General features: G+C 57.6%; 1 protein-coding gene across 1 annotated transcript; it reads left to right on the forward strand.

The window, feature by feature from the left end:
- NOL12 (nucleolar protein 12) lies at window positions 1–6,802 on the forward strand. The gene is made up of 6 exons (XM_075553541.1): window positions 1–140; window positions 2,797–2,902; window positions 3,096–3,144; window positions 3,490–3,632; window positions 4,422–4,519; window positions 4,816–6,802. Exons 1-6 carry the CDS (start codon window positions 61–63, stop codon window positions 4,979–4,981), a joined length of 642 nt encoding a protein of 213 aa, XP_075409656.1. The 5' UTR covers window positions 1–60; the 3' UTR covers window positions 4,982–6,802.
- The last annotated feature ends 5,802 nt before the right edge of the window (window positions 6,803–12,604 follow it).

Consider the following 12,604-nt stretch of genomic DNA (forward strand, 5'->3'; position numbering starts at 1 on the left):
TTTAACGCGGGGCACCCGGAAGCGGTTTGGGCAAGCTGCGCCGCCGGGGGCTTCACCGCCATGGGCCGCAAGAAGAAGCAGCGAGGTGGCCACGACCGGCGGCCGCGGCTTGTTCTCAGCTTCGACGAAGACAAGAGGCGGTGAGTGGTAGCGGCCGGGCCGGCTCCTCCCGGGCTGCCCGCCGAGGCCAAGGCCACGTCCGGGCCGCGCACGGCCACGCGGAGACCCTTTCCGGCCCCGCCCCCGGGCCCGCCAGGGACGCCATTGCAACTTCCGTCCCCCGCGAAAGGGAGGCGTCGCTGGCACCCCCGCCCCGTGTTGAATGGAGTCGCGCGCCCCGCCTTCGCGCCACTCTCCTTGGCATCCCCCCCGTGCGCGGCCCCGGCTCCGCGGCGCTGGGTATTCGGGTTGGCGTCCGTCCTCCCGGCCCGGCCCGCCCGGGGTCCCCAGCGCTGTAGGCTTGTGGCCGCAAGAGACGATTGCAGGCCTGAAACGGGCGTGGCTTCAGTTCATTCATTCAAACCACCAGATGCTCGGTGTGCTTCTGCAGTGTGGCAGGCCTCGGCCAGGGCGCCCTGGCCGCTTGTTCCCGGAAAACCCTTCCGCGGGAACCGAGGAGAACTGACAGCCTGGGGAGCTGAGGGATCTAATAGCAGATGCTCCCAGCGGGGGCCAGGCCCCTCCCGCTCCTGGAACCCCGTTTGTGCCAGAAGAACTGCGCCCCACAACGTTCTTCTTCGTTTCTCCTGAAGGGAAAGCAAAGAGGCGCATTGACCTATGTATATTTACGAGTTGGGGTAACCAGGCAGTTACAAAGCGCTCTGGGAAACAAGGACGCAGAATGCCTGTCACTGGTTCAGCCAGAGACCCACACCAGACCAGGTGGATTTGAGAAACTCTTCTAAGTTTATTCTGAAACTCGTGAGGGAAGGACACGGGTTTGCTACCAGCAAAGCCATGCAAGTTCTGTATCTTAGACTAAGTGACAGAGGCAGGTTTTTATTAATGATCACAGGAAGCAATTAGCAGGGTTTGCAATGCCACAGGCAGTTAGTTGGTACTCTTAAGAAGGCAGGCTTTCCAATAATCATAGGCAATTACACCTGCATTTCTCCAGGGGCATTAGCCCACAGTGAAGCTTCCTTTGCCTTTGTCAGTCGAAATTGAGGGATGCTTCCTGTGCCTGGCCTTACTGGACCTCAAATCCTGAGGCCTCCGAATGAGGTCTGCTTCCCGCCAGGCTACTTACCTTAATGGCCTTGCTTGCCATTAGAACATTCCCCACTGGTTGAGCTTGAGTGGATTGTTGCTGCAAGGGAGGGGGGCTGTTCCATTCTGGATTTTCCACGAACCACATCTTAACCTGTGTTTGATTTCTCATATTTGGAGTAAACAGCAGGCTAGTTCTTCCCACTCCTGAATCAAGAGGGCTTTCAAGGACTGATTTGGGGGAAGTAGATCACCAGGCTTTCCTTCCGAGGTCCCTCTGAGTGGACCCGAGCCTCCAGCCTGTCAGCCGGCAGTGACCCAGGGACTCCAGCAGGTTTCAGGAGATAAGCAAAAGCCCCTTTGCTGCAGAGTCAATTCCAGCTCATCACAACTCTAGGACGTGAACTGCCCCATGGGGTCCCGGAGGCAGTAAGTCTGTATAGAAGCAGACTGCCCTGTCTTCTCTCAGAGCGGGTGGTGGGTTCAAACCTTTTGTTTAGCAGCTGAAGACTTAACCACTGTGCCACCAAGACCCGTTAAAATCGCAGACCCCTCCCCACTAGCCCCCCCCCCCTGCCATTTAATTTATTTCCAGTGCCTGGCAGCTCTGTCTAGGGCTCTGAAGCTCAATCATTACAGGAGCTGGCAGCTTCATCTTTCTCCAGTGGAGTGTCTTGAGGGTTTGAACCGCCCATTTTCAGTTAGCAGCCCAATACTTACCCCACATCACAACAGGGCTCCTTAAGATATCAGGTGACCCAAGGCCATCAAGTCTTTCCTGACCCATAGCAACCCTACAGGGCAGATTAGAACGGCTCCTTGGGATGGCCAAGGCTGTAAGTCTTTGCAGGAGCAGACACGGCCTCATCTTGCTCCCAAAGAGCAGCTGGTGGGTTTGAACCCAGGGCCTTCCTCTTTCTCGCTGCCTTTGTGTTTTCCCAAGGACTGGTCTCTCCTGTGTGTTTGAATTGCGGTGCTGGAGAAGCTTATGGAAAGCACCCTGGACCACTCAAAGGACGACTGATCCGTATCTGTATTAGAACAAGAACTGCCAGTGTGGCGAGACTTCGTCTGTCTTACTCTGAACATGCTTTCAGGAGAGACCAGTCCCTGGAGAGGGACATCATGCTCGGTCAAGGGGGAGAGGAAGGCCCTCAGTAAGAAGGATGGACACAGTGGCTGCATCCATGGGCTTGGGCATCGGGACAGCTGTGAGGACGCTGCAGGACTGCACGGGGTCGCTATGGGGCGGAACCGACTCGATGGTACCTCATGACAACAGGTCCAAAGGGCACGGCCAAGTCTCGCCGTCCTCGCTTCTAAGGAGCATGCTGGCAGCTCGTCTTCCATGGCAGCTTTTTCTGTCTGTTCTTTGGCAGCCCGTGGTACTTTCACCACGACTCCGGCCTGGTGAACCCTCAGGGCCTGTTTTTCTGTGGCTGGTAAGCTTGCTGAGAGTTGGGATCAGCTGGTGAGCCTCCTGAGGGCCAGTTGACCGTGAGGATAAGTGTTCATCTGCCGGGGGGTGCCTGGGTCCCCACTTCCCCTTCCTGCCTGGCTGGCCTGCTGACTGGGTCCCTCCCACAGGGAGTACCTGACGGGCTTCCACAAGCGGAAGGTGGAGCGCAAAAAGGCAGCCATTGAGGAGCTCAAGCAGCGGCTGAAGGAGGAGCAGAAGAAGCTTCGGGAGGAGGTGGGGGCCCGAGGGGCGGGCTCTGTGTGCATGAGAGGCAGGGGGCAGTTGGTTCAAGTGGCAGTGGGTGGGGGCTGGGGGTGTGTGCACATAAACTGGATCTCCTGCCCTGTTCCGGCAGTGGCGCCTCTGAGGGAAAGGCTGAGGGACCCAGCCTCATGGAGCCCTCCCCACCCCCCACCCTTGGTTTCAGCGCCACCAGGAATACTTAAAGATGCTGGCCGAGCGAGAGGAGGCTCTGGGTAAGTCTCACCCTGGTGAAGATTGTACCACCGGGCGTCCTGATGGGGAGCTGGGGCTGGGCAGAATCCGACACTAGACGGGGCCCTAGTCCCCATCTTCACCGGCCTGGAGCAGAGAGTGCAGAGGCTGAGGCTTGGGGAGACAGAGGGCGACAGGAGCAGGGTGGGGGGCATCCAGGCTCCCTTGGAGCAGGAGGGGTAAGTGGCTTCTTCACGTTCCGCTGTAGGCCAGGCTCTGAATCCGTGACTTCCCTAGCGCGGGGCCATACATGGGGAGCAGGGTGGGGCTGGACGCAGCTGCTTATGCCCTGGGCCGACACTTGGGTCTGTAACCACCCTACGCAGACGAGGCTGATGAGCTGGACCGGCTGGTGACGGCAAAAACCGAGTCGGTGCTATACGACCACCCCAACCACACGGTCACCGTGACCACCATCAGCGACCTGGACCTCTCGGGGGCCCGACTGCTCGGGCTGCCCCCCACAGAGGTAGGTCCCAGCTTGGGGCGGTGGCTGGGGGTGGGGTGGTGCTGAGGTGCCACAGGGCCTAGGCACGCTTCTTGCCAGCCGGTACTCCGTTCTTGGAAGGTCCTGGGCAGAGTGCGAGAGCAGTGTGGGCCAGAGGTCAAGATCATCACCGAGCTTGGCATACTGTGTGAATAGAGACAGGTGGGACCCCGAGATGAGGACCCTCAGTCACCGTTCAGGGCTGGCGCTGACCTCACCCAGAGTGAGACTTTCTGTCACCCACCTGAGATTTGAAGAGCGGCACTGACCCACAGACAGAGGCCAGGGACGCAGGAGCAACGGCAGACAAGCAAAGGCTGCAGCTGAGAGCCTCACGGGCTGGCCCTGCTCTGTCCATCAGAATTCAGTCTCTGGGCACAGAGGGAGGGGCTTCAACAAGCAAGCATGCAGGAAGGTGGAACGGAAAGATCACGGAACTCCCGTGACCTTCTCAAGGCCCTGTGTGCACACTTAGCGTGTCAGGCGCCTCCTCCAGGGACTCTGCTTCCAGAGTCGCCCCATTTCTGCGAGTGCTGTTCCCCAAGCTCGGCCAGAGGCTGGGACGAGGCGTGTGTCTGCTGTCCACACTCTCCTGGGGGCGGAAGCGCCTGCTGGAGAATTTCAACTCCAGCTCTGCCCTGGGTCCTCTGGCTCTCGGCGCACCCAGTGCCTTTCTGACCTCTGAGCCCTGGCCCAGCCAGCGAGGTGACAGGCAGGACTGGTTCAGGGCCCTTGTCCACTCTGTAATGGGCTTCTCCTGTGCTGCTCTAGCTTGGGGCCGGGGCCGGGGCGGAGGAGACGGTGTCATCCACGGAAAAGCCTGCCAAAGCCTTGCCCAGGAAGTCCAAAGACCCCCTGCTGTCCCAGCGGTGAGCTGCCCATACTCTCCTGGGCCCAGGCCCACAATGGTCCTTCCCCCAGCCCCAGAGGGTAGTGTGGGGCCCAGAGCAGCCCTGGGTCGCCCCTCACCGTCGCTTCTGTGTCCTGGCGCATGGGTGGAAGACCTCCGCGTCGGGAGCTGGCTAGCGGGCAGGCCGACTGGGGATCCCATCATGGCTCCCTCCCCTAGTCTGCTTTCAGTCAGTCCCAGCCCAGCCTCCCACCTCTGCCCTGCTCCCCAGGCAGGTGAGCTCAGGCTCCAGCCTAATGGGTGCACCTCCTGCAGGATCTCCTCCCTCACGGCGACACTGCATGCGCACAGCCGCAGAAAAGTCAAGAGGAAGCTGCCGCGGCGGACCCAGGACTCAGCTAAGAAACCCCCTAGTGCTACGCGTACCAGCAAGAGCCAGAGGCGCCGGCTGACTGGCAAGGCCCCGCAGGGCAGGGAGTGAGCCCAGCTGGAGCCAGGTGCTGATGCCAGTCTCAGGCTAGGGCCCCGGACCACAGTGCCTGCCCCTTCCCTGGCTTTGCTCATCCCCAACCTGGATGCTGTAAGCTGGGACAGGGTGCAAGGGGTGGGCATGGTGAGGTTATTCCCCTGAAATGCCCCTGTGAGCCCACCTGCTGATCTGAGACATGGGCGCTGGGCTAAGCTGGGTGACTGTGGGCAGTGCTGCCTGAGACCTTGGGCTGTCCCTTCTCTTGCTGGTCTGTCTCCTTGGCTGAATTAAAAGGGCAGACATCAGGTAAGCCCTGGAACCTTCCCCTGCTCCAGACTTCCAGAAGCTTCTAGCAGAGCCAGACAAAGAAGGAATGGTTCGTCAAAGGAGACCAGGGGTCTTCCGGCCAGGGCCACTGGCCAATCCTCTCAGATCCCCAAGTATGGCTCCCAGGCCCTTGGAAGCTGGCCTGGCCCTTCCTTGTCCCAGTGTGTGAGTGACCGAGAGGACATTGGGTGGCTCCAGGCCCACCCCCACAGGCAGTCTTGGTGCCTGGGGCTGTCTCCTTTGTGGTCTTGGGGTGGGAGCCGCAGGAACTAATTGCTTTAGGGAGCTGGGTTGGACTGTAAGCCTTAGGGTTGTAAACGGCTAGGCCGCGAGCTGGGGCCTGGGTGAGGAAAGACAGGGTGACAGGACTGATAGTGTGATGGGGCAGGAGACCAGGTTCAGGGCACCCCGCGTGGGGAGGTGGGGGGTGCACAGGGCTGGTTGTTCTCTATGAAGGGCCACTGGGCAGGCTTAGAAGGGCAGCTGAAGGCCATACTCAGGCATGGGGGCTGCCAGGCCCTGCCACCTGGACTGGCCCCTCATTTCCCTCCACTGCTCTTCCTACCACTCTGCCAGCTGTGGGGTGCCTCACTTCTCTGCCTGGCAGGACCTGGAGCTCATCCTGAAGCATTGAGTAGGGGCTTTGCCTGCCCGAATGCCAGGGGCCAGGAGCAGAGCCAGCTGGGGAGTGGGCACAGCAGGCCTTGAACCTGCACCCTGCCACCTAGCCCATTGCGTTAGCTCCACCCAGCAGGCCTCCAGGCCTGACTCCTCACCAGTAAGACAGCGTGTGAGACCGGCCTTGTAGGGTGCCCATCACTGCCACCAGGGCCATACTTCTGACCAGGTCCTCAGGCACCTCCAATGTCAGGGTCATTTACAGCTGCATGCTCTGTAATGTTTGCACAGATTAAATTCCAGCCCCTCCCCGTGTGTGTGCGCGCTGTTGGCTCTTCAGCAGGTCTGGGGAATTGTGCAGGCCCATTTGGCCAGCCTGAGGGTGGGGAGTGGTGGGCTCAGAACCCCCTGGGAAACCTGCAGTGAAGGCTTCGTCTCAAGGCCAGAACACGGCTCCCAGAACTGGGGGAGGTGACGAAGGGTTCCCTGGAGGTAGAGTGTTCCACAGTGCCATCTGTCCAGGTCTGGGGGCCGGGCAGGGCAGAAGGGTTCCCCAGCTCAGGTGAAGGTAGATGGCCAACCCACCTGACATCCAGACAGGCCTGAGAGCAAGGTAACGACATGAGCCCTGCAGACTTCTGGGTCAATATGCCCAAGAAGGGCCAGGCTCCAGGATCGGGTGTGGTCTCCTGAGAGGACAGCACCCCAGCAGATGGGCACGTCCTGTACTGCACAAGGTGCCCGTGAGAGCCGGGACTTCAAGCAGGCAAGGCCCTTGGTCTTCCTGGTGTAGCCGAGCTGGCCGGCCGAGAGGTGTGCCCCCTGGAGGCGAGAAGGCCTGAAGATGAGTTTGGCTACATTCAAACAGCGATTAGAAATAAAGGGACTTTGTTGCAATGTTCAAAAATCTCAGCAGTTTCCTGTCAGAGTTCAGGGTTGTGACTTTCCAGTAGAAAGGCATGTGGCATTGCAGCCAGCCAGCCACCACCTCTGCTGCTCGCCACAGGCCAGCTCGGTGACTTGTGTACAGCATGGCCTGGGCAGTGGGGTGTACTGGGACCCCATATCTGAGGAGGGGCTACAAGCCAGGGGGAGGAAGGAGGGCGAGCACGGACTGTCCAGGGCCTGAAGGGTGAGGAGAGGCTGAGTCTAAAGGTGACAAGTGACAGCTTTGCCACCCTTATGCGCACAGCCCTGGGGTTGTGGTTTGGGACCAGACACGCAAGTCACCAGGGCCTTGGGACAGCTTGCTCTGTCTCCCTAAACGGGATCATGCCAGGCGCCCTTGCTGATGTCACGGGGATGGTGAGGTGTGTGTGAGTCCTGCAGGGGAAGGGGACTTAGCTGTCCCTCGGTGACAGAGCCCTGGTGACAGAGTGCTTCAGCGACGGGCTGCTAATTGCAAGATGGGGTTTCCTACTCCGTGAACAGAGCAGCCTCAGACTCACAGGGTCAGTTCCCTGTCCTGTAGGGTCACTGTGAATCTTCATCGGCCTGATGGCAGGGAGTGAATTGGCTACAAAGAGTCCCTTACTGACCTCAACCTACTGTCATTCCCCCAGGACAGCGCAGGGGCTGCACCCACCAGTCACCTCTGCTGCTCCCTGACACCCCTGGCTCCCTTTGACATGAGAAAACTGAGTCTCAGATGCCACTGTAACCCATCCCACCCACAGCGACTCAGCGACAGGAGGACTGCTCTCCGAGGCAGACCTCTGGAAGACGGTGGCAGGTCTGTTTCCTCAGCAGGAGCTGGGGATTTGAACTGCTGACCTTCCAGCCTGCAGCCAAGTGCTTCAGCCACAGTGGCACCAAGGGCGCTTTCAAAAACAGCACAAGAGAGGTCAGGGGTTGACAGCCACTCCGCTCTGGTGGTGGTGGGTGTCATGGAGTCAGTTGCGACCCACAGTGACCATACAGCGCACCGTCCTGGGCCATCCTCACAACTGTGCATCTGCCCAAGCCCCTCGGCAACCACTGTTACCTCTGTCCCCTCCTCCAGTTCCAGGTTGCTGCCTGCTACCCACAGACCCACTGTTTTCCTGCATGCCCGAGGGCATCGCAGCGCCAGACGGAGGGAGCATTCAGCACCCTCCCCAACCTGGCCATTCACACTTTCCCTTGCCCCCACTCACCCCAGTCACCTGGCCTCCACGCTTCCCAAACAGGCAGGCCCTGCGTCCGCTCCCTCTGCACACAACTCTCTCCTTGAGACCTGTGGGCTCCCTCCCAGGTCTCCTTCAGGCTGTGTCAACCATCCCATCACAGCGACGCTCTCCCCACCGTGTTCAAAATGCAACACCTCCTGCCCCCTTCCCAGGGTCCCCACCGGCCTGGAGTTAAACTGCAAGGTCAGTGGTCTGAACCCACCAGCGCTCCGGGAGAACGAGGAGACTGCACCTGTGAGCCCAAAGGGACAGTTCCACTCTGTCCTACAGGGTCATCGAGTCAGGGACTTGACAGCAGGGGGCATCCCCACTCCGGTCCCGCTTCATTCATCCCCTCAGCACCTGCCAGCACATCGCCACCTCCGTTGGCTTGGTGGCCATTTCTCCACTTGCACGAATACACCTCCAGGAAAGTTTTTGTTCCCTGATGGCCTCGCAGACAGATTGACAGGGAGGGCCCACAGATAGCTGGTGCATTCGGTTTTCAGGTGTGTCCCCTGGGGCCTGCGGCAGGTTTCACTGACTGCTGAGGGACAGACTGGTGGGGCCACCCACTGGCCCAAAGGCAAGCCGAGCTCCCACCCCAGCCCGGCCTCCGCGCCCCGCTCTGGAAACACGTGGGTCGTCTCAGCCGAGCTTCGTAATTCTCCTTCGCCTGCACGCCTGGTGGTGTCACGGGCCACACACCAAGTTCTCCGAAGGAGGACGCTGAGGCTGTCTGCTCGCGTGGAGCAGAGCGCTGTCTCAGACCCACAGGCCGTTGTACTGTCGGAATGGACCGGCTGGCAGGGAGTTGGGTTTTTGGGTTGTGCCCTGTACTGGTAACACCAGACCGTCCAACTTCAGGGAGTCCAGTGAGAATCAGCACGTGGAAATGCATGGAAGCTAGGCTAGGGTTTTCAGGGGCTTCTTCCAGAGTGTTCTTCATCAGGAAGCTCTCTGAAACCTGTTCACTGAGGGTGACCCTGCTGGCATTCGAAGTACCAGGGACACCACTGCCAACATCATAGCAGCACACAAGCCACCACAGTAGGACAGACAGACAAGTGCAGGTCCGGGCAGGGTTTCCTTCTGTTGTACGCAGGGTCGCCATGGGCCGGAGCCGCCTCCACGGTACCTAACAGCAACAATCATGAGAATCAAGAACAGACTCAAAGCCAAAAGAACCCTCTAACTCCATCAAGTTGACTGATTCACAGCAACTCTGCAGGGCCTGGAGGACCCCCTGGGACTCTGAGACTATAAATCTTTATGGGAGTAGGAAGCTTGGTCTTTCTCCCAAAGAGCAGCCGGTGGCTTCCAACTGCTGGCTTTGCACTTAGCCGCCCACGGAGTCATCCACTATGTCTAAGGGGCGGTCAGAGGTAGCTCCCCTCTAGAAGGCTGGGCCAGTTCTGCCACCAGCCTTCCCTCCTACAACACGCCCTGGATCTCTTCTGGATTTGAGAGTCCCTTGCAGTGACCACAGGGAACTCAGGATCAGGAAGCGCAGAGGAAATGTCAGGAAGTGGCCCCTGAAGTGGTATTGAGCACGTCCCCCCACCCGCCTTCAGGGCAGGACGGCTCCTCTCAGCTGTCTCGTCAGCCCTGGACAGGTTGCTCACGTCCCTGCCTTCCAGAGACGCGGGCTCTGCCTCAGGACCCCTTCCAGGCCTGTCACCACTCACTTCCTCATGGCCTCTTGCTGGCCGGTTCCCATCTTCAGGTTAAATCCACTGACCTGAGTCACAGCTCTCTCCAAGGCTCCTATCCTCGTTTCTCTCTGCCTCTCTCTCTTCTGCTTCTGGTTTGAACAACCTCTCTGGAGTGGCTGCATAGCTACACAGACTCCTCAGCAGGTTTCCAGGCATGGCCCCCACCAAGGACTGGACCTGACCTCTCTAGGTCACAGGCGCTACTTTGGCATAGGATATTAGGTGCCATGAAGTTCCTTCCAACCCACAATGACCGTATGCACCAGCCAGCCTCCCAATTATTCCTCTGCCTGAGCCACAGTGCCAGTCCCTCTCCTGGAGGGCCTTCCTGTCTTTCAACGCCCCTCCCCTTCACCAAGCAGGACGTCCTTCTCCAGGACTGGTCTCTCCCGACAACATGTCCCAAGTACCTGAGACGAAGTCTCACCATCCTCGCCTCTAAGGAGCGCTCCAGCTGTGCTGCTTCCGAGACAGATGCCCTTGTCCTTTGGCAGTCCCTGGCGCTTTCGATATTCTTCTCCAGCACCACGTTCAAATGTACCGGTTCTTCTTCGGTCTTCCTTATTCACCGTCCAACTTTCACCTGCACATGGAGAATGCCCTGGCCTGGATCAGGCTCACCTCAGTCCTCAAAGGAACATCCTTACTTTTCAATGCTCTGAAGAGGCCGTGTGCCGCAAATGCGCCCATGGTATACTGACCCACATCTGCAAGGCGCATGCATGCCAATCACAGGGCAGGCTGCAGCCCAAGGTCATCAAGAAGCATCGGACCCTACTCGGCCTTTGCAGCAGGCCCAGGGACTGTCAGCCAAACTGCACCAAAGCAACCCCCCCACTCACCCCCACCCCCACCAAACAAGGGCAACGGTGACTTCCAGTCTCCGGAGGGAAATCCTTCAAGCTGTTTTTCCAAAGAACCAAGGAAAGGGACTCGTCCCACCACCTTTACAAACTGTGGACGAGGTGTGTGTGCCCCAGGGTGGAATCCTTTCACCACATGGCCTCACGCTGTGTGCTGGACCTTTCATGGGAGGAGCTGGGCACGTGAAGACGCTGGTGGCATCAGGATGGGAGGGAGGCTTATTGGCAACCCGTTACCCTGCTTGCTGAAAGTGAAGAGGACTTGAGCAGCGTCTTTATGAAGCTCAAGGGCACAGCCTTCTGGATGGATGACACATGGATGTAAAGAAAACAAAAAACGGTGGGGAGAAGGGTGTGGCGCGCAGACGGTGTCATGGACAGGGGAACAACTAGGGAAGTGGAACCAGCATCTAGGAAAAGGTAGAGATCCTGTGAGTATTAGAGCAACACCAAGCTAGTGGAGAGGAAGCACTAAGAGGTGGAAGAAGGGGGAAAGTGATGGCGGGCCAGGAAGAGGCAAAAGGAAGCAGGCAAGCTCTAGGAAGCAAAGGCACAGATAGGAGATTAACAGAGGAGTGCACTTATGCAAATACATTAATCCATAACAACAGTGGTATTGGTCTGTGTACATATATTTATGAGGCAATACACTGAAGCTGTAGACTGGCCTTGGACCTCGGCTCATACCTCCCCTCAATACAAGAACACTGTGTTCTAACAAACTGGCATTCTGTGATGTCCCCCCCACCCCCAGCCTCCATAATCGCTGAAGACAAAACGGGTGCATAAGCAGACATGGTGAAGACAGAGGATGGTGCTTGGCTATTAAAATATATAGTGTCTGGGGTCTTAAAGGCTTAAAGTTAAACAAGTGGCCATCCAACAGTGAAGCAACAAGCCCACATGGAAGAAGCACACTAGCCGGTGCGATTGTGAGGTGTTAAGACCAGGCAACGGGCATCAGAAGATTCACAACAAACAGTAAACAAACAAACAAAAATGCATTGGTGAGGATGGAGGGGGGTTGGAGCAGAGACCCAAAGCCCATTTATGGACAATGGAACATCCCCCTACAGAAGGGTCGCAGGGAGGGGGTGACTCAATCAGTAGAGCACTAACAGGTCTTGCAATATATCTCTGTTCCCTGGAGGCCTCCCCTCCCTCACCCCACCCCACTATCACAACCTCAGTGCCACCTCCCAATTAGACTAGACGGGAGCATGTACATAGGTATAGGCTAGAGAAAAAACTCACAATACATGGAACTCAGGAACAGGAATGGGAATTGTAAGGTGGCCACATTTTAACATTGGTAAAGTGGGACACCATTGATAAAACTCATATCCTGGCGAAATAGCCACATGGCAGCCGAAAACCGTATACCCTAGCTTGTCGTGCATTCTTTCCAAAAATCGGGACTTTTAAAAAATGCCATGGGACATGGGAAAATTTGTTAAAAATCAGAACTGTGTCGCCAAAAGCAAGATGTCTGGTCACCTAGGGAGGCACTGTTCACAATGAATGGCACATAACCACACCCCCATCCAGGCAGAAGAACAACAGAAACCAGAGGGGAAGGGAGACAGCAGTCAGAGTGAGATTTAAAAATAATGAACAATCTACAATCTATCAGGGCCACTAGGGTTGGGGGAGGTGGGGGGAGGGAGGCATAAAAGAGGAGCTGATACCAAGGGTTCAAGTAGAAAGCAAATGTTTTGAGAATGATGATGGCAACAAATGTGTTTGACACAATGGATGTATGTATGGATTGTGATCAGTCTTGTATGAGCCCCCAATAAAATGATTTATTTTTTAAAAATGGGACAGAAACAGCGGTCCCTGGAGCCTCATCTACAGTAATAATCCCCGCCAGGGGAGAATTACTGAATAAGCAAGGTAAGCATGGGCTGATCTGTGCATACTCGCTAAATGCTAGTGAACCACCTCACCATCTCAGAGATGTGT

This window comes from Tenrec ecaudatus, chromosome 6 (assembly GCF_050624435.1).
Source record: "Tenrec ecaudatus isolate mTenEca1 chromosome 6, mTenEca1.hap1, whole genome shotgun sequence".
Lineage (NCBI taxonomy): Eukaryota > Metazoa > Chordata > Mammalia > Afrosoricida > Tenrecidae > Tenrec > Tenrec ecaudatus.

Coding starts and splice junctions, on each gene's coding strand:
- NOL12 (XM_075553541.1), top strand. CDS start 61: ATGGGCCGCAAGAAGAAGCAGCGAGGTGGCCACGACCGGCGGCCGCGG. Junction 141..2,796: donor TTCGACGAAGACAAGAGGCG/GTGAGTGGTAGC, acceptor TCCCTCCCACAG/GGAGTACCTGACGGGCTTCC. Junction 3,633..4,421: donor TCGGGCTGCCCCCCACAGAG/GTAGGTCCCAGC, acceptor GTGCTGCTCTAG/CTTGGGGCCGGGGCCGGGGC.